Here is an 18,917-nt window from a genome sequence, read left to right as displayed (position 1 = left end):
AATCTACCGGTATGTATATAAATAATACATGGTAAATCAAATTGATTTGTTCAACAATTGTGCATCAGTAGACATTTCACATACTTTGAAAGTCATCATTATTCTGAGGAACTTGTTTGGTTGATTAATACTTTATTACAAATGTAAACACATGGTACAGTAAGGCATTAAGGGGCCTTTTACACCCAATGTTCACTTAAAAGGTCCGGATCAGGGACCACATTGTTGCATTTTGTCCGGTTAGCGTTCACATGGGACTTGAAAGCCATCCCAAGATCCCCAAGATAAACTGCTTTCAGTTGCAACCAGAAGAGGGTGCTCCTCTGAACTTGGGTTTACTCCAGGCTGGGTGGCCTACCCAGAGTTGTGTGGGTTGGTTCATGGTAGTTTGCAGCCGGCAGTATATGATGAAGCTGGGAGGGGAAATAGCTTTTGCATGACATATGGTTCAGCTTTTCACATTTGTGGTACTGGTGCCTTTGATGCTTTTGGAAGGGCGCTCTACAGAGGCCCCTCAAGCCTCAACATTCAATTCCAATTTGGGGTTGATTGACTGTTGTGTTCATTTTTGAAAAAAATTACAGGCAAACGGTATAGAATATCAAAACGCTGTTTTGATGCTCATTGTCACATGACACGGATCATTAGCTATGCAGCAGTGTTGATTTCGTCGACTAATACCATGACAAATAATGTTTGTCGACTACCTTTTTCCTTGCAGAAAACTAAATGAAAACTAAGCAATCAATGATGACTAAAACTAAGACTAAATACAGTATATTGACCCGTTGCTTCCTTACCATCTAGCCTTTAATTGCCTTTCACTAAAACCACATTTGGTTGACACAGCTTGCAAGCTTGTAGATCGGCTATTTTCAGCAAGTGTAAAATCAGCCATCAGCATCAAGGCCTGCCAAAATACATTTTAGTCGACTAAAATCTTGTGATGTTTAGTCAACTAAAACTAGATTAAAGATAAAAAAAAATTGTGGCTTACGCCTTTATTGATTTTTTAAGGGATAGAAAGTAGGCTGACAGGAAACGGGAGAGAGATGGGGGGATGACATGCGGTAAAGGCCGTGTCGGGTCCGGGAGTCGAACCCGCGGCACACCGCGACTGGATCACCAGTCCGGTGCCCAGACCGTTACGCTACGGCCTGGGCCAACTAAAACTAGATTAACACTAAAAGATTCCAGGTGACTAAAATGTAAATAAAACTAAACAAACTTCAAAAGTTTGTTAAAAATCAAAATCTGCTGTCGAAATCAACACTGCTACACAGTACACACACTTTGCCCCTCTGCCTGGTGAAGAAGAACATAACCACAGAAATCTTAGAGGGATTGTCTATTTCTTTGGCCTGGGTTTTGGCTGGACAACCTGGACTTCAGGAAATATCTGTCAGTCTGGTAGGTGTCTGACTCAATGACCTCACTGGAGTCATTTAGTGTTACATATACATTCCCATTGACCTCTGAAACCTTGTGAATCCTCTGTTTAATGCCTTTTGAACGCCAGTATGTTCTCAGAGGTTTGGCTGTTGGATCATCCACGGCTTGGTACAGTCCTTCTCCTTCCACCAATGTGATCTTGTACTTGTGCCAGGGACACACAATGCACATCCGGCCATCAAACTCCTGAGCAGAACACCCGTAAGAGATAATACAAAAAGGCAGAAGATAGACACATTATTTTTTACATTTACTACTAATATACAGCATTATTGATAATCTTCCAAATAAATGATATTGTGGGCAATATATCAACCTCTAAATCTTGCTCATTCAGGTTACCGGTAATCTATTAACTGAGAAGCAGTTTATTTATATTTATTTAATTATATTTTTTATATCAAAGAATCAAACATGAAAAGGTTATAATAGATCATTATGAACAACTTAACCCTGTATTATACTTTAGTGTACAAAAATGGCTTAAATAACCGATCTATAAGCACACAATGTTGCTTCCCACTTGGTGCATGTTTCCATTGCGGTCCATTGTACAGCATAGCGGTCGAATCGGTGGTTCCAGTCCAGACAACCGGATCTCCATTATGCCTGTATGGGTGTATCGTTTGGATCGGTGGTTCTGGACAACCGCCTATCCTATCCGACCGATTTGGCAGTTGGCACGTGCTTAATATATATCTGGCTCACCTCAATGTCTCCTTGCTGTAATGGTCCACCAGCATCTGTCAATAAAACATAAAGGTAACACTTTATATTAAGGTCGTCTTTATAATGCATTATAGCACATTTATAATGCATTATAATATGCTTATACAGTATTATAACACTCGTTATAAATGTTTGTAATAATGTGCAACAACTTATAACCACGTTTATAACATGAGTGCTGGTCATAATGCATTATGCTCAGTGGAACAGCACATAACTTAGGTAGTGCTGTAGTGTCTGTGTCATAATGCATTATAACCAATGTGTATTAAATGGAATTATGTCTTATAAGCATCAATAATATGCTATTGTAGGACTTTGAGACCTTTTAAGTAAAGTGACCACATTCTTTAATGGTTATTAGCAGTTGTATCATTTTATAATACCCTATAGCATGACTTTGTGACCTTTAAGTAAATTGACACTGCTTTGTATAATATGCTATAGCATATTGATGTTTATAAGACATTCCATTTAATAAACACATTGGTTATAATGCATTATGACACATACATTACAGCACTTCTCTATGTGCCTTTATAACCATAAGTTATAGTTTCAGTAGTAGTCTGTTTTAAATGTTGTGTTCTACCTTGTTTTAGTTTAACAGCAAAATCACTCTGTCTTTAAAGATGTAAAGTGATGCTGTATTAAGTGATATTATTTGGTTAAAACGTACTAGTGTTAAGGATTATGCTCTATTTTCTGGTAGATAATTACTGCTCACCATGTCTCTCCGTGGCTGGAGAGACCCATATTAATTAACAAACCAAAAACAACTCAGAATATAACTTAAACAATATTTGCAAACCTGTAATAATAATGAGGTGTCAACCAACTAAAGTAAACTATTGTCATTTACCTATGCAACAAGCTAATTTCCACTATATTCATGCATAAATTGCCAATGCATGTTTGCACAAGTTCAGCGACTTACGGTAGCAACGCATGTCCATAGCATGTAGTTCCCCCTGGTGGTACAGAACCAGAATGTCTCTGCATCCGTTCACTAGTTTAGTCACACGCCTTGCTTGGACTATGTCTTCTCTCTTTCCTATGAGGTAGGAGGTAGAGGTAAGGGAGCAGGATGGGGAAGAAGAGAAAGAAGACGTCTGGGAAATCTTCTCCTCAGAAGACATGTTGAGCATTTCCTAAAACAGGATTCCTGGGGCGATAGTTTAAAGTAAATTTAGGATTAAGATAAACAAAATAGGATGGTTCTCATCATGTTTTTGTCCTCTGCAGACATAGAATATTAAACTAATTCAATAACCTTCTTGTGTGTATCATCCTCAAATGTCCAACTCAGTTTCCCCTCATCTCTGGTCCAACTTGGAGAACGGCCTCCGAAGGCCTACAGGGGACAGGTGATAAGTATGGTTGTAGCACTAATAATGCTCAGACAAAAATTTGCACCCACACTCCCAGTAGGCCAAATCGGCCAGTGACCAATTTTTGCTAAAGCCATTTTCATGTGACCTTCGCGTTTTGGCCTATAACTCTTGAACAGTAGGGGAGGTTGTACAATCAATACATTTTCAATTCAAAGGAGCTTTATTGGCATTAAAAAACTTACATTTACATTGCCAAAGCTAAACATAGTTAATGTTTTAACCTGTCCCGTCTGTCAGTCAGGTCATACCTCCTTATATTGTTGTCAGTCCATTACGCCTTGTGACATCACGCGCCTCCATATATGGTTGTTAGACCATTACGCCTCGTGACACGTCACACCACCATATATGGCCGTCGGTCCATCAAACCTTGTGACACGCTCTATATATGTCCCTCTCCATATTGGTAGATCACAACACTGACCTCATCAAACCCTGGATAGCCATTAGCCATACATGGCGAAGACTGGATCATCACCTAGATCTGCATATATGGAACCGGCCAGCAACTCTACATCTGACCTCAAACCCTTAGGGAGGTTTCACACTGAGTCCGATCGATTCAAACTGTTCCCAGATACGGTTCTCTGGTCCCAGCTGGCCATGATTCACATTGGCCTTGATTCTCCCACACCCGAGTACACTTCATTCAACTGTATTCAATGCTTTCACATTGCAGCGATCCATATCCGAGTACACTTCAATCGGTCCTGAGACTACTTTCATGTGTTCTGTTGGGTGTGTTCCTCTCCCGGGAACGGTACACAACATCTGCCAAGTGGTCCCGAATGTGCACCCGGGACCATAGTGTGAATCCTCCCATATATGGAGCTGAACTACAATTAAGGTCACAATGTGCCACATCGCGGTGTGTTGTGAGCTTATAGATCTATTTCAGAGCGCAACACCCAAGCGCAACCAGTTCTACTGGATCTCTTCTCCACTAGTCCCTCCCTGTCATTTTGTTTAGTTTTTACTTGTTGACTAAATAGTCATAGTTTTAGTCATCGTAGCTTAGTTTTTAGTTTGTCAGTGAAAAAATGTAGTCGAACATTTTTCGTCAGTTTTAGTCGACAAGATCAAAGCTGTTTTCTACCATAGTGTGTTTTCTTCAGATCACACTTCTACTCCTATAAGTTTTGGCCAAACCTCACACAAATCGGTATCGGATTCGATACACATTATCTCTCGGGCCATTGTGTGTTACATTTTTCAGATCCCATTCGATTTCGAAGTGGGTGCTGATCGGTGTTGGGTGAAATCACCCCTGAGCTATATCTCTGAGAAATATGGAAGGGGATGGGGAGCAGGCTTCCCCTCCCTCCCCAATCAACGTTTGCGGGCCCTGGGTATGCAACCCGGCCTGGCGGAGACCTGTGCTCCGAAGAGCACACTTTTCTAACTTTTCTCCCCTATACTACCAACAGCTGCTCTCGATAAGAATCATGGCAGGATGGGAATTGATTGATTGAAATATGTATAACAGTTTGCAGAATTACAGTACAATTCAAGCACAACTCAGAGTCAATACAAAGACTTAACTGTGAGGACGACCCAATAAAGAATTACACTTGTTTACAAGAGGGTCCACCTTGTTCAATTCATCAAAACATTTAGAGACGGAAAACAATAGACGGGGGAACTGGGATGGGATTCCCATTGCTTCATTATCATAAAATACTAAAACCCAATTATCTTATTCCAATAGCTTTTGAGACATGGGTTAATACATGTTGGAGTTGGACATGTAAAGGCACAATACTATAGTGCACTAGTACATTTCGAAGAAGCATCTTAAAGGTTTGTAGCTCCGTTTGGAACCTCAATATCTATGCTGGAGTATAGCTCTTGATATACCAGAGTCCAGAGCTATGCTGGAGCAACATGACTGTCATGACTCATGATGAAGTACGAGTGTCAATGGAACCATGGCTATGCTGGAGCTAACGCGTAGCAGCGTAGATAGAGGTTCCAAACTGAGCTAAAAGTTTAGGAAAATATAACATTCTTATTTAAACGTATTTTCACAATGTTATACTTAACTGTTATAGACAATGCATTAGGCTCTCGCGTAGACTGGTTCCATCCCGTGAAAATAATGCAATTTCTATCCAATTTAGACTAGTGTATCGATCGTTCTAATCGTTGGTTAAATAATAAATACGGAAGTGTCAGTGTTGTGTGTTACATTCAATAGATCCCCAATGAAACATGTTCCGTAGCCTGTCAAATTGTCGATGAACACATTCTTATAGTCAGGCTTATATGTTTTATTGAGATTTGAGATTGAGGGCCAAATGGCTTAAATCGTTAAATAATGTTATTTTTGAAGCCATCTTTCACCCTGGACTTTCATAGTACTTTAGTAGTTGTATAGTTTAATTAAAATGTTACAGACAGCTGCCAAAAAGCTTATTATTGTAGAGATTGGGAGCTCCCTGAATAAACACCGTTCGTGAATAGCTTTAACTTTATTATTATTATTATTAGGCTATTGTTATTATTATTATTGTTGTTGTTGTTACATTTGTATTACAATTTTCCATTTAGCCTATAGCCTATCTTTTTTCCTATTCCAATAATCATGACACGGCATGCAGCATCCTAAAATAATCATTCGTCTGTAAAATCAGTGTTTCATTTCTCACCCAAGGCAATGGATTTCTTGATGGGGCCATCTCACCTACTTAAGAGTAAGACTTAATGTCTTAGTGACCTCTATAACTCTGGCATAAGGCGCTCTGGGATTAGTCTCCAGTGCTGCTGAGGTTAGGAAATATATCAGCTGTCAATTGACGTTCTTTATCAAGTCTAATAATCCGTCATTTACCTGTGGTAACCTGGCTGGTTATTGTATCACTTAAGTGACAGAACAACCGCCTTTAGGAGCCCCGGCGCGTTGAAGGAAAGATATCGAGCGCATCTTCATAGCTTCTGCCTCATGTCGCTCATTGGTCTTTGTACACAGCGGGAAAGACTGCGTCCACTCAAACCCGTTTTCGTCGTTATGGAGATGTTTTCTGTGTACGGAAACACTAGCCTACTGCTGAAGAAGACCACAACTTTATGAAACTTTAATGCATTTTGTTCTTGTTCTTGTTTTACGGCGTTGTAGCCTCACTAACCTGCCAGGAGTCTTAAATTCCCTGGTTCTTATACGACTAAGAATTGATGAGATTAAATGGGTAAGTCGTCTCTTGAGACTAAACTATTACAGTTTAAATTCCGTAATTATATTATAGATTTTTTAAAAGTCATTTGGGAATTAATGTTGAGAGTAAATTTGTTATTGTCATTGTTGTAAATGTAGCCTATTCGTGCCTAGATGAATACACACTTACAGTAGGCCATGTGTGATAAGCAGTGTTGGCAAAATATTACTTTAACACTAATATACTACTTATTACTTATTACTTTTAAAAAAAGTAATAAAGTTACACTACTTATTACTCCCTGAGAAAAGTAACTAGTTACTTATTACTTTACTTATTACTTTTTTCTCCCGCCCCCAGTAATTGCATATTTTGTCCCCAAAAGTCTTACTTTGCATTTTCAACATTAGCAGTCCCCCCTCCCCTATTCTGCAGTGTTTATTTAACTCATGATGATGGATCCATTTGTACACATAGATTAGAAGTAGATTCGATGTGGAATATAGCTTCTTCCATATGCACAACTTGCAGCGGACAATAATGTTCATCTCGTCTTGATCGCGGACATACTCAAAATAATGCGAATACTTCCAAGTATTGAATGTTATAAGGCTTTGTTGTGCCGGTGTTTCTGTCTCCTCCACCTCCTCCATTGTTAGTTTATTTACATCTCTTCTCTCTAAAAGTGCAGTCTAACGAGTTACACACACTAGTTTAGGTTGTTGTTCCGTGTTCCGGACGGTTTAAGGCCCGCCCTTCTGCATCCGATACTTCACACATACGTACCGACGAGTGTGCATCGTTTCCGTATCCGCTCTAGAGTCTAGATCGGATCAGCAGTCTGCAAAGCAACTTGACTTCAACCCAGTCTACCATTATGAATAAACACTCAAACCCACAGTTCCACCAAGGCTCGTGAAAATAGTAATAATATTACTTAAAAAAAAAAGTAAATGTAATATTATTACTCAAAATGTGAAAGTAACTAGTTAAGTTACATATTACTGGAAAAAGTAATAATATTACTGAAAGTAGTATATTACTTAAGTTACTTGCCAACACTGGTGATAAGCCAATAAATATTATCATCCATAAACTCTGCTGTAACCTTAGCTAGGGAAAATTAGGAATATATTTCTAAAATACATGAATGAATAGGGAAATCACTCTGGAACCAATGTGATCCTGATTCCTGGATGCCATGTAGCCTATGTGGAGTTTCATTCTAATCCCGTACAAATGTCCTACTATTGCAGCTGTCACTATAGGTCTACTGGAAACACCAAAGAAGCAACTGCTGCCTGAGCCTCATGCTATATTTATCATATTTGCTACTTTCCTGCATGTGTGACCTTACTGCACGTTGGCTGCACTGGCTTCATCCTGAGACAGTTTCATATTTCAACATCGTACTCTTTTTGCCACCACAACAGTACAGCGTGGTAGTATTACAGTCACTTGCTATTGGCCATCATACTGGCAGAAGTCATTGAGAGACGGAAGGCAGTGTTTTAAGCTTTGTGAATCCAGCCGCTAAGTGTACATTTATTTGAAATAATGGCACTAGTTTTAATATTAAATAGGCTAGGTATGTAAGGATTATTTTAACAGTTTGATTGTCTGATAATTTGAGGGGGAAACTAGACAAACATCTCTGCCATATACACAGGCAGCCACAGCAGGGAGGCTTGAATGTCAACCGGAGGAGTTGTGGAGAAGAAGGAAGGAGCAATGTCTTGCCTGTACGAATGCCTAAAAGAAGTTGGGCTACAGCATCATTATGCCAGGTTAAACACGTGCACGCACGCACGCACACACACACACACACACACACACACACACACACACACTTGCTTTTACAACGCATATTACACACCTTATTGAAACAGGGGCTCCATATTAAATTTCAGTTGGTCACAGTTATCGCCACTTTTCCTTTGCCCCTGTCCCCTGAACACACAGGTTTATCTCCATGGGTGTGCATCGGGCAGTCCACCTATCAACACTGACTATGGAGGATTACCCTATCCTTGGGATCCACAACATGGAGGACAGGTCTCGCCTCTTCCACCTGGTCCAGTTGGTCAAAACTCTAGACAAGAATGGCCAGGGTTATGAAGATGTTAATGATGATGCCATTGATAAACTAGATGCTGCTACTGGTGGTGGTTATGCTTATTACGATGGCAATGTTGATGACATTTGTGAGGATGGAGCTGGTGATGAGGCTCTAGATGATGCAAACAAGGACACCACCGCAATGCAGCGGCAAGCAAGGTCAACTTTCCTCAGACAAACGCCTGTACGAAGACGACTTGATTTCAGTTTTGAAACGGATAATCACCACAATCCTATGAATGCTGTTAATAATAAAATCTATTCAAGTCATACATCAAGGCAAAGCGTACATATCCATGGATCAGAGCAGGGTCGAAGGATACCATTGCAAATGCGGTTAGGATTCGAAACGGGTACTACTGAGATAGAACCTGGATGTAAAGGGAGTTGCCACAGAAAGAATCCAGACATCTGTCAGCATACATCCATTCTTTGCACAGGAAAGACCACCAAGCAAGACATAATGAGACGGTTATCCATTCACCATCCATTCAACTCTCAAACCAGATCATCGCCTGCATGCACATCTGCTTACAAACTGAGGCCCAAATACACAGTAAAACCACGGTGCATTAGAGACAACAAGCTAACAGTCCACACAAACAGAATGCCAGCTTCCAGGTGGACAAAGCCTGCTGCAAGCATAGAGGATCATGGGATTTGTAAGCAGATGGCCAAACCCACACCTGTTTATGAATCAAAGAGAAAATGTGCCTATAACTATGGACTACCGCTGAGTTCCCCATTAGCACCAAACAAAATGTGAGTTCAAATGTCTTTTCTTGTATTCGTTACTATTTCCCTTTCTGATATTGAACATTTAAACGAAGAAGTCATAAAGAATTTAATGAAAGAGAGACATTCATATTAAGTATCCTCATGGCTGTGATATGAGCAGAGTTTTACCCTTTATTTACAATGGCATTCATGCCTCTTTGCATCTCCTCATTTTACATTTTGCAAATGGGCAAATTATTTGCTTGAGGTTCTTCTTACCGACTGGTTTTGAATAATGTATGTGAATAATGTATGTGCATGTGTGTTTCAGGCAAGCAGGGGGGCAACGTATCAGTGTATGTGTGAGGAAAAGACCGCTGACACGAGCAGAGGACAGGAAAGAAGAGGCCGATGTTGTTGCAATTCAGGACGGAGAGTGTGTGATGGTTCACGAGTGCAAAGAAGCTGTGGATCTTACACAGTACATACTACAGGTGACTAGATTACATAACCAAAAAAAGGTTACTATGTGGCCTAAATGTAAACAAGACCGCAGGGAATTTTTTGGTGCTATCCCCTTTGGACTGAGTGTATGACTGTACTCTGTTGCTGTTTTTGAGGGGCGCTAACCCCTCCTATATTCAGCTATAGTGTAGACTTTTGTCCTAACAGAAATATTAAATGCCATTGCCAATGAATGGATAATTTACGTAATGTGTCTGAGCAAATCGGTTTTGTCCTACACAAATTGGCTATTTCGGTCCTACACAAAAATTAAATTCCCGTTAATAATGAAGCAATAGATGATAAGAGCGCCCCTCACTTCACACAGGTGTGATTGTTACATTTATGTCTAATAAACTATTCAATCAATCAATCAATCAATCAAAGCTTTCACACACACCAACATTCGGGTATTAATTGAAATTCTGAAAGGAAATATTATGTTTAGACTTTCAGAGTTCAAACACTCCAGATTGTGTTCAAGCTTGTTTCTACACACAAACTAATTTCAATTAAAAAATATCAACACAATGGTAAAGTTAGTTATGCATACTGCATGTCACCCATCCCCTCTTCCCCTGTGTCCAAGTAGCACAGCTTCTACTTTGACGAGGTGCTTGGGGAGGAATGCTCCAATGAGGAGGTGTATCGGAGAACAGCCTATCCCCTGGTACAACACATGCTCAAAGGGTAGAGAACATTTACAGTATACTGTACTGGTACTAGTTTAGGAGATGGGTCACCCCATCCATATTACATGTGGATGGGGTTGCCATTTTGTAAAATGTACACCCGATCGTTATCTCATCAGTATTTGGGTAACTTGAGTATCTCAGAGTTTAAATTAATCTGGGATATATCAGTGTTATTTGGGATACTAAGCCATATGTACAATACATTTATCTAATTTAATCTTGTGTTTTACTTTCATGTAAAAACACACTGTATGTTCCTACACCATGATATTTTTATAGGCCTACCGGTACACTAATTGATATTGAGTAAAACATTTTACAAATATTGTTGGATGTAACAAAATACAGTACATACTTGACTTCACAGTGGTGAAACTTCTGTAATACAATACAATGACTGGTGTTTGACTGACCTAGACTTTTTTGCATTTGCGTGTGTGTGTCCGCGTGGGTCTTGTCTGAGTGTGCCCACCTGCATGTATTCTTTCTGATTTTCTATGTCTGTTCTCTGTTCACAGAGGCAAAGCCACCTGCTTTGCGTATGGCCAAACAGGTGCAGGAAAAACTCACACCATGTTAGGCTCCTCTCCTAGCAGTCCAGGACTCTATGTGTTGGCGGCTCAGGACATATTCACACACCTGTCCACCACACACACACACACGCCATTGCTGGTCTACATCAGTTTCTTTGAGATATACTGTGGTCAGCTTTATGACCTGTTGGACCATAGGAAACGGTGTGTAGGTGTATATGTGTATTTGTATGTGCACACGTTTGTCATCTATCTATCTATCTATCTATCTATCTATCTATCTATCTATCTATCTATCTATCTATCTATCTATCTATCTATCTATCTATCTATCTATCTACCTACCTACCTACCTACCTACCTACCTTCCTACCTACCTACCTACCTACCTACCTACCTACCTACCTACCTACCTACCAACCTACCTACCTACCTACCTACCTACCTACCTACCTACCTACCTACCTACCAACCTACCTACCTACCTACCTACCTACCTACCTACCTATCTATCTATCTATCTATCTATCTATCTACCTACCTACCTATCTACCTACCTACCTACCTACCTACCTACCTACCTATCTACCTATCTACCTACCTATCTATCTATCTATCTATCTATCTACCTACCTACCTACCTACCTACCAACCTACCTACCTACCTACCTACCTACCTACCTATCTATCTATCTATCTATCTATCTATCTATCTATCTATCTACCTATCTATCTATCTATCTACCTACCTACCTACCTACCTACCTACCTACCTACCTACCTACCTACCTACCTACCTACCTACCTATCTACCTATCTACCTATCTACCTATCTATCTATCTATCTATCTTACTTCAAATTTGACACACTCGTTCCACACCACCACAGCCTGGCCTTGAGTCTGTGGTATACACCGTTGTCAGAACCAGCACAAAAGCCTCTGCCCGGGCTCAAATTACAAAATTGATCACACCTGATCACCCCTAGATCACCATATCATTGTGATCTGACATCACAATGATGTTCTGACATCGGCATAGACTCCATATTTGGGCATGCCTGACAAATAACTCTAACCTGACTCCGCCAGATGGGGCAGCAGAAAGTACACAGGAGGGGGGAACCCTGTGTACTCTCTGCTGCCCCATCTGGTGGAGTCAGGTTAAAATAACTCCATATATGGGCATAAAAGGGACACAGCCATAATAACTGGGTGGGCCGTGCATTTCCAACTTGCATCGTTCCAAGTAGGCCAGTGCCCAATGGGCACTGCTCTAGTCTTATGAAATCTAGCATTGTCACTTCTATAGAATCACTCCTTAATCTTTTTGTCTTGCTGTATAGGTTGTTTGCGAGAGAGGATGGCCAGAGAGTGGTCCAGATTGCAGGGCTCAGGGAGGTCAGAGTGGACTCAGTAGACTCACTACTAGAGGTAGGCCCTCTCTTTACAACTGAGCTCATTTTCTCCATCAGGCCGAAGGCATGGGGAGAGAGTATGTTTTGCACTGCGTTACTTACTCATACACATTTTAACCATATATCTCTATAGTTATGTGATCAACACAGATCTATCATTGATCAGCTGTTGACCCACTTGTCTGGAAGCCTCCCATGAGGTCTGTGAAAAATTTCTCAGCTTTTTTTATAGATAAGGTCACTACTATCAGAGCACAAATCTCCCCCCCTGCTTTTGACCCCTCAATGGCTGTCACCTGCACAACTATATTTAATCATTTCAACCCTGTGTCTCTTTCAAAACTCAGTGAATTGGTATTTCAACTCAAATCCTGTCCCACAGATGCTATACCCAGTCACCTTTTTAAGGAGGTCTGGGAAACCATTGGGCCTAGGGTCCTAAACATCATTAATAGCAGTCTTGCCTCAGGTGTTGTACCAGCATACTTCAAAACCGCAGTTGTGACATCCCTCATTTAAAAACCCAATCTAGACACCTCCGTTCTAGCGAACTACAGACCCATCTACCAGCTCACAGAGCTTGTAGGTCTGCTATTTTTGTTAAATGTTAGCCCCAGAACAGGGTTGGTACTAGGGTTCAATTAATGGTAAAATATATGATATACATCTGGCAGATGTAACAGTACAGTGTTGCAGATACTATTATAGAGGACTCATATGAACCTCTACTACAACACTATCACCGCCATGCCCGGTTTTCTTTTTGTGTCCTCTTCACCCAATTTAGAATTTTTACTTCAATGCACAACCAAACATTTTGAAGCTAACAATGTGATTTATATGAAGTATAAATTAGGCTTTGTCCTCTTGGTGTAGGTGATCTCATGGGGTACAGAAGAGCGTACTCAGGGAGTGAGTGGAGTGAATCCAGTTTCATCTCGCTCTCACGCTCTGCTACAGATTCAGATCAGAAGTCCAAAACAGCAACTAGCTGGCAGGTTAGTGCTCTTAGTATCCAATCACATTTTGTATATTTGACTTTTGTGGTGCAAAGGTGTACTAAGAGTTATGTGAACTTTTCACTGGACTAGACTAATTGCACAATAACATTTAAATTAAAGATTGAACAAAACTTTATGACTCCAGTTATTCCAACTTTGACACCATCTTGACTTTGTGCGTGCATGTAGGATGTGGTTTGTGGACCTGGCAGGTAGTGAGAGGGCAGCAGACACCAGAGAGCCAGACAGACGGAGCCGGATGGAGGGAGCTGAGATTAACCAGAGTTTACTGGCTGTGGGTTCAACAAAACACACACACACTCACACGCACGCAAGCACGCACGCACACACACACACACACACACACACGCACGCAAGCACGCACGCACACACACACACACACACACACACACACACACACACACACACGCACGCATGCACGCACACACACACACGCACACGCTCGCACACACACACACACACACACACACACACACACACACACACACACAAACACACTGCCATAAACCCACTGAATACACACAGATACAGTTCAATGTAAATTTGTACTGTATATTCTGTATATACTTTATGTTTATATTTTGTCTCAGCTTAAGGAATGCATACGGTCACTGGACCAGGAGCAGTCACACACACCCTTCAGACAAAGCAAACTCACCCAGGTAAAGAACACCTACACACAGTGGCCAGCAGTGTTAACATATGCATGCAGCCACGCACGCACGCACGCGCACACACACACACACACACACGACACACACACACACACACACACACACACACACACACACACACACACACACACACACACACACACACACACACACACACACAATGATGTTTACTGGATTTAGTTTGCAGAAACAGTTCCACTTTGTGTCTGTTCCAGTTAGTTTCATGTTCTATTCTTCAACTTCCTACATGTTTGGCTGTTTTTCCATTGCAGGTTTTGAAAGACTCCTTTGTTGGTAACTCAATGACCTGCATGATTGCAAACATTTCACCTGGTCACTTAGCAACTGAACACACCCTCAACACACTGAGATACGCTGACCGGTAAGTCTGTGTCTGTGATGGGAGTAGCCAGGATATTAACCACATGAACCCTAGTGTACCTATTCTGGGTATGTCATAATAGACATAATTAAAAGATAATAATTAGATATATCAAACACTATTTTAATTATGATTAATTATTACTGATAAGCACAGTGTGGCTGTCTCTGGTGGGATTTGATCCTGAACCAGTATGGGGCATATAAGATTGATGTAATAACTTGAAGAGGCTTTGGAAACAAAGTACATAAATATTTGGTTCTATATACTTTTGTTTTATTTGCATAAAGGACAAAACTGTTAGAAAGGATGTATTTGAAAGCTACGTTAATGGCAGTAATGTCTGTTTATCTTTCACATAGAGTGAAGGAACTGAGAGGGCAAGGAGGAGCAAGAGGAGACAGAAGAAGCAAAGGAATCACCTCGCCTAAACAGAACCAGACCAGCAGCAATAGCAGTGGTGCTAGCTGCATTAACCGAGGAAAAGTCCCACCTAAGCTGAGGAGACAAAAGGATGATGCTGGCCTCAGCACGCCTTCCAGGAGGGTATCCACAGTGAGTGATATATTCTGCTCCACACCAAAGAAAAGCACTGGGACAAAGGGGAGGAGAATGGACGAGGGACGAGGGAGAGAAGAAGATATTGGACTTGAACATATTACACCAATTAGAGGTTTACTAGGAATTGGTGCTAGGATGCAGCGGGAAGAGGAAGTAAGAAAGAGGGAGAGAAGAGGGAGAGTCGTGAGAAGAGAAGAGGACGAAGGGTCTAATGAAATTCTGGGTACTAGCCAGGCAATCACAGGACTAAACATCGGGGTAGGCCTAAAGGTGAGGCAACCAGTGGGAGAGCAGATTCACTCTTGTGATATTACCATCGATGGAATAGTGGCTAGATTCAGTCAGAAAGGAGTGGAGACACATGGGAACAAATCTACTATGGAAAATAGAATGAAAGTGGTAACTGCTGAGGAAAGAGACAGAGGAGACACCAGTGAAATGTGCAGTGCTCTGGACAGCAGGGGAGAAATGGATTCACTGAGGGGCGGAGAAATGGAAACCGAAAGAGAGAGGCATCTAAGATGCTACCACCAGCAGCTGCAGCGGTTCAAGCCGTCGTCTGACCGTCAATCTGTCCAGTCTTCTTTCTGCCCGACCTTCACTTCCACTACCCACCAACACTCCTCCCACCCATCTGTCTCTCCCCCTGTCTGTCATGGACTGGGAGATCTGTACGTGCCTGAAGTTAACAGACAACACCTCCACTTTCCCTGTGAAGAGATTGGCAGTCTGAATGAAGTACACTCTCCATTGACCTCTCAGAGCCGCAATAACGATGAAGATGAGGGTGATTATAATGACAATGATCACAGTGGGTCAGGTGGCGAGTGGAGGGTTTCTAGGGAAGGAATGGAGACAACGAGTGGAGAGGACTGTGGTGAGAGAGAAAGAAGAAAAGAGAGGGTGGGGGGAAGAAAGAAGAGGGGAAGAAGGGAAGAGTGGGGACAAACAGAGGTGGAAGGACAGCCGAGGTGGGCGTGGGTGATATCAACAGAGTCCGAAGGAGAAGACAGGGCAGCGAGCACCACATTGAGTCATGGAGAGGCACAGATGTCCTCTGGCTGTGACTCACAGGAAAGTTGGAGGGCAATAGAAGATGGTGTGGAAATAACAGACACCTCAGGCATCCTAATTGAGGCAGAATGGAGCACTGAGGAGGAGGAAGGTGTAATTGGGAGCTATGCTTTACGGTCCATAGACAGTAACAGCGACAATAATAGCCTCACCCACACCCTCTGGCCCGACCGCCATCAACCCAAACATCTCCACCATCGAGAGCCAGCTGAACGGCCTCTTTCTCCAGACTGTGATCATATAGACAACATCCCGTCCCTCATCAAACTCAATGACCTCTCACTGGAGTCAAAGCACATGAATCATGACTCCAACAACCTGCCTTTATCACTACATAATGTGAACCCTGTTCATGCTTCGCGGGGGGCCATGCCATTGAGTTGTGAAAGCGAGAAAGCATCTGAAATTTCAAGTTCCCCCTTGCCTCGAAGTGGAACACCTGCCAATACTGTCAAAAAGCACTCTGGAGATCCAAGCACAGTAGTGACCTCATTCAATGCATCTCTATCTTGTTTTCAAATCCACCACAGTCCCAATGATGAAGATGACACAAGTGATTTGCCTACAGTTGAATCCTCTTCTGGTTATTCTCCCAGCTGCACCATGGATCCCCTCAGTTTGTCACAGCTTCAGGTGGAGCAACAGGCTGCCACAGATTCTTTCATCTGTGGGGACCAGGAAGTGAAGAGACAGAACAATAGAAAAGTAGAGGGGGATAAAAAACCATGTACATTGATGGAGGACCAAGAGGTCTATGGTCTGTCCCTTCTGCAGCTGCTTAACGTGAAATCCAGAAATGTGCCCTCCCTCAAAGCCACAATGACTAGGCCTAATTATCACGTTGAGCAAGGGGAAGACATGTATAGTGTTGCTGATGAGCTTTGGGGAATAGGTAAGTGAGGAAGTTTGAGTGTTTGAGTGGCATATGCGTATATTAGCGGGTTTTGCTTGGATATCAGTACATTGTTGTGGTCCAACATAGAGCCTCAAGCTTAAACTATCTCACCATCAAACAACATGCTGATTTGTATTAGTATATTGCTTGACTATGTAATCTATTTCATACACACAAACTTTATCTGTAACCTGTTGAGAACGTCTTGCTGCTGTTTCTATGGATTTTCTTTTAAAGAATCATGGTCATTTATTTCTGCACATGATTGGTGGCATAAAACAGATCTGTTATGTTTTTTTTTTATCCTACTATTTTATTGTATTGTTTATATTTTACCAGGATTAACCATGCCTTCCAACCCTGTGGTGGCCAAGAACTCCCTCCAGAACCAAGGGAACAATCAGAAACACCAAGCCCCGTCACGGAGGGAGGTTCCAGGCAGCACTGACTCAGCTCCTCCGCATAGACCCTTTCCATATCCCACTACACAACCCTCTCCCGTTCAGTCCATTTCACATTCTATTTGTTGCTCTGGGGATACTGCTATGCTCAGTTCACAAATCACAATCCCAAATCTTTTCACACAATCAACACCAGAACCTCCTCACAGCAAGTCTACTGTTGTTCCGATGGATTCACTTACAGAAACAGACAACCATCCAGTTCCTGACATTATAACACCCCAATCAGGGGGGGACTTTGGTCATTTTATCACAACACCGAGCCAGTGTCAATCTGTCAGATCACGCCATTCTAACAACCCACACCGACCCCTCCAAATGACCAATTTAGCAAAGTCTGAGATCACCAGCCAACAGCACATTACAGCCACAAACAACCACTCTACCCAAGAAGACTTGGATAATGCCCAGTGAGTACCAACCTCCCAAATTAAATGAGAAATGTCTGGTTGCAGAGTGCTGCTAATTATCTCCGCCAGGAGATCATACTTCGGCCCTGTATGCCTATCTGCCAGTAGCTATAATATTAAATACTCGCTTAGTACAGTACTCTCTAGGTCGTCCTCAGACGAGCCCTCCATCGTCAGTACAGTACGGTAGTTTGAATGCCAGAAACAATTATGTGTCACAAACACATGTTGCAATGTAAGTTATAAGACGTTAACTTGATTTATTATTTGTCCTACTCCTACCAATGCCACATTACTTGATGTGTTCACTCTGTCCAAAGATTTGTCTCCATTTAACCTACTCTGGGTTGAACATGATTTGTGGAGCTCCCTCTGGTGTTGAGATTGTGGAGTTCATTCATGCTGCTTACTCTGATCTTGCACTTTGCAGAGAGACATACTGTACAGTGTATCCAAGTTGAAGTAAAGGAATAGATTATAATGACATTTTGGTCATATGAGAGGTCAAAGTCGAATTGAGCCTTTCTTTCCTTCAAAACATAAATGACAACATAACATCTCTCTCTCTCTCTCTCTCTCTCTCTCAGGTTGCGTGTTGTCCAGGCCCATTTGGAGCAGCTAGAAGAGATGGAAGCTTTATGTCACAAAGAAGGAACATTACTGTGTCAACAGCATGCTATGGTCAGATCTGCTGTCACATCCCTGTTATAGTGTCTTCTAACTATTG

At 41.7% G+C, this 18,917-nt stretch overlaps 1 protein-coding gene across 5 annotated transcripts; it reads right to left on the bottom strand.

The window, feature by feature from the left end:
- Positions 1-125: 125 nt before the first annotated feature.
- LOC310872018 (Rieske domain-containing protein-like) lies at positions 126-5,757 on the bottom strand. 5 transcript variants are annotated; one of them, XR_014570332.1, is made up of 6 exons: positions 5,619-5,757; positions 3,455-3,535; positions 3,119-3,346; positions 2,161-2,195; positions 1,203-1,638; positions 126-992 (listed from the first exon to the last, which is right to left on the bottom strand). XR_014570332.1 is itself a non-coding variant. In XM_083783684.1 (5 exons), exons 3-5 carry the CDS (start codon positions 3,327-3,329, stop codon positions 1,336-1,338), a joined length of 549 nt encoding a protein of 182 aa, XP_083639810.1. In that variant the 5' UTR covers positions 3,330-3,346; positions 3,455-3,535; positions 5,619-5,757; the 3' UTR covers positions 126-1,335. The 5 variants fall into 5 exon arrangements, 4 of the variants coding, with proteins under 4 accessions (XP_083639810.1, XP_083639813.1, XP_083639811.1 ...); XM_083783684.1 differs by having other exon boundaries at positions 126-1,638; XM_083783687.1 differs by having other exon boundaries at positions 126-1,635.
- Between the last annotated feature and the right edge of the window lie 13,160 nt (positions 5,758-18,917).

The sequence above is a fragment of the Protomyctophum parallelum genome, assembly GCF_964188405.1.
Source record: "Protomyctophum parallelum genome assembly, chromosome: 15".
Lineage (NCBI taxonomy): Eukaryota > Metazoa > Chordata > Actinopteri > Myctophiformes > Myctophidae > Protomyctophum > Protomyctophum parallelum.
This window is presented reverse-complemented; position numbering and strand designations above follow the sequence as displayed.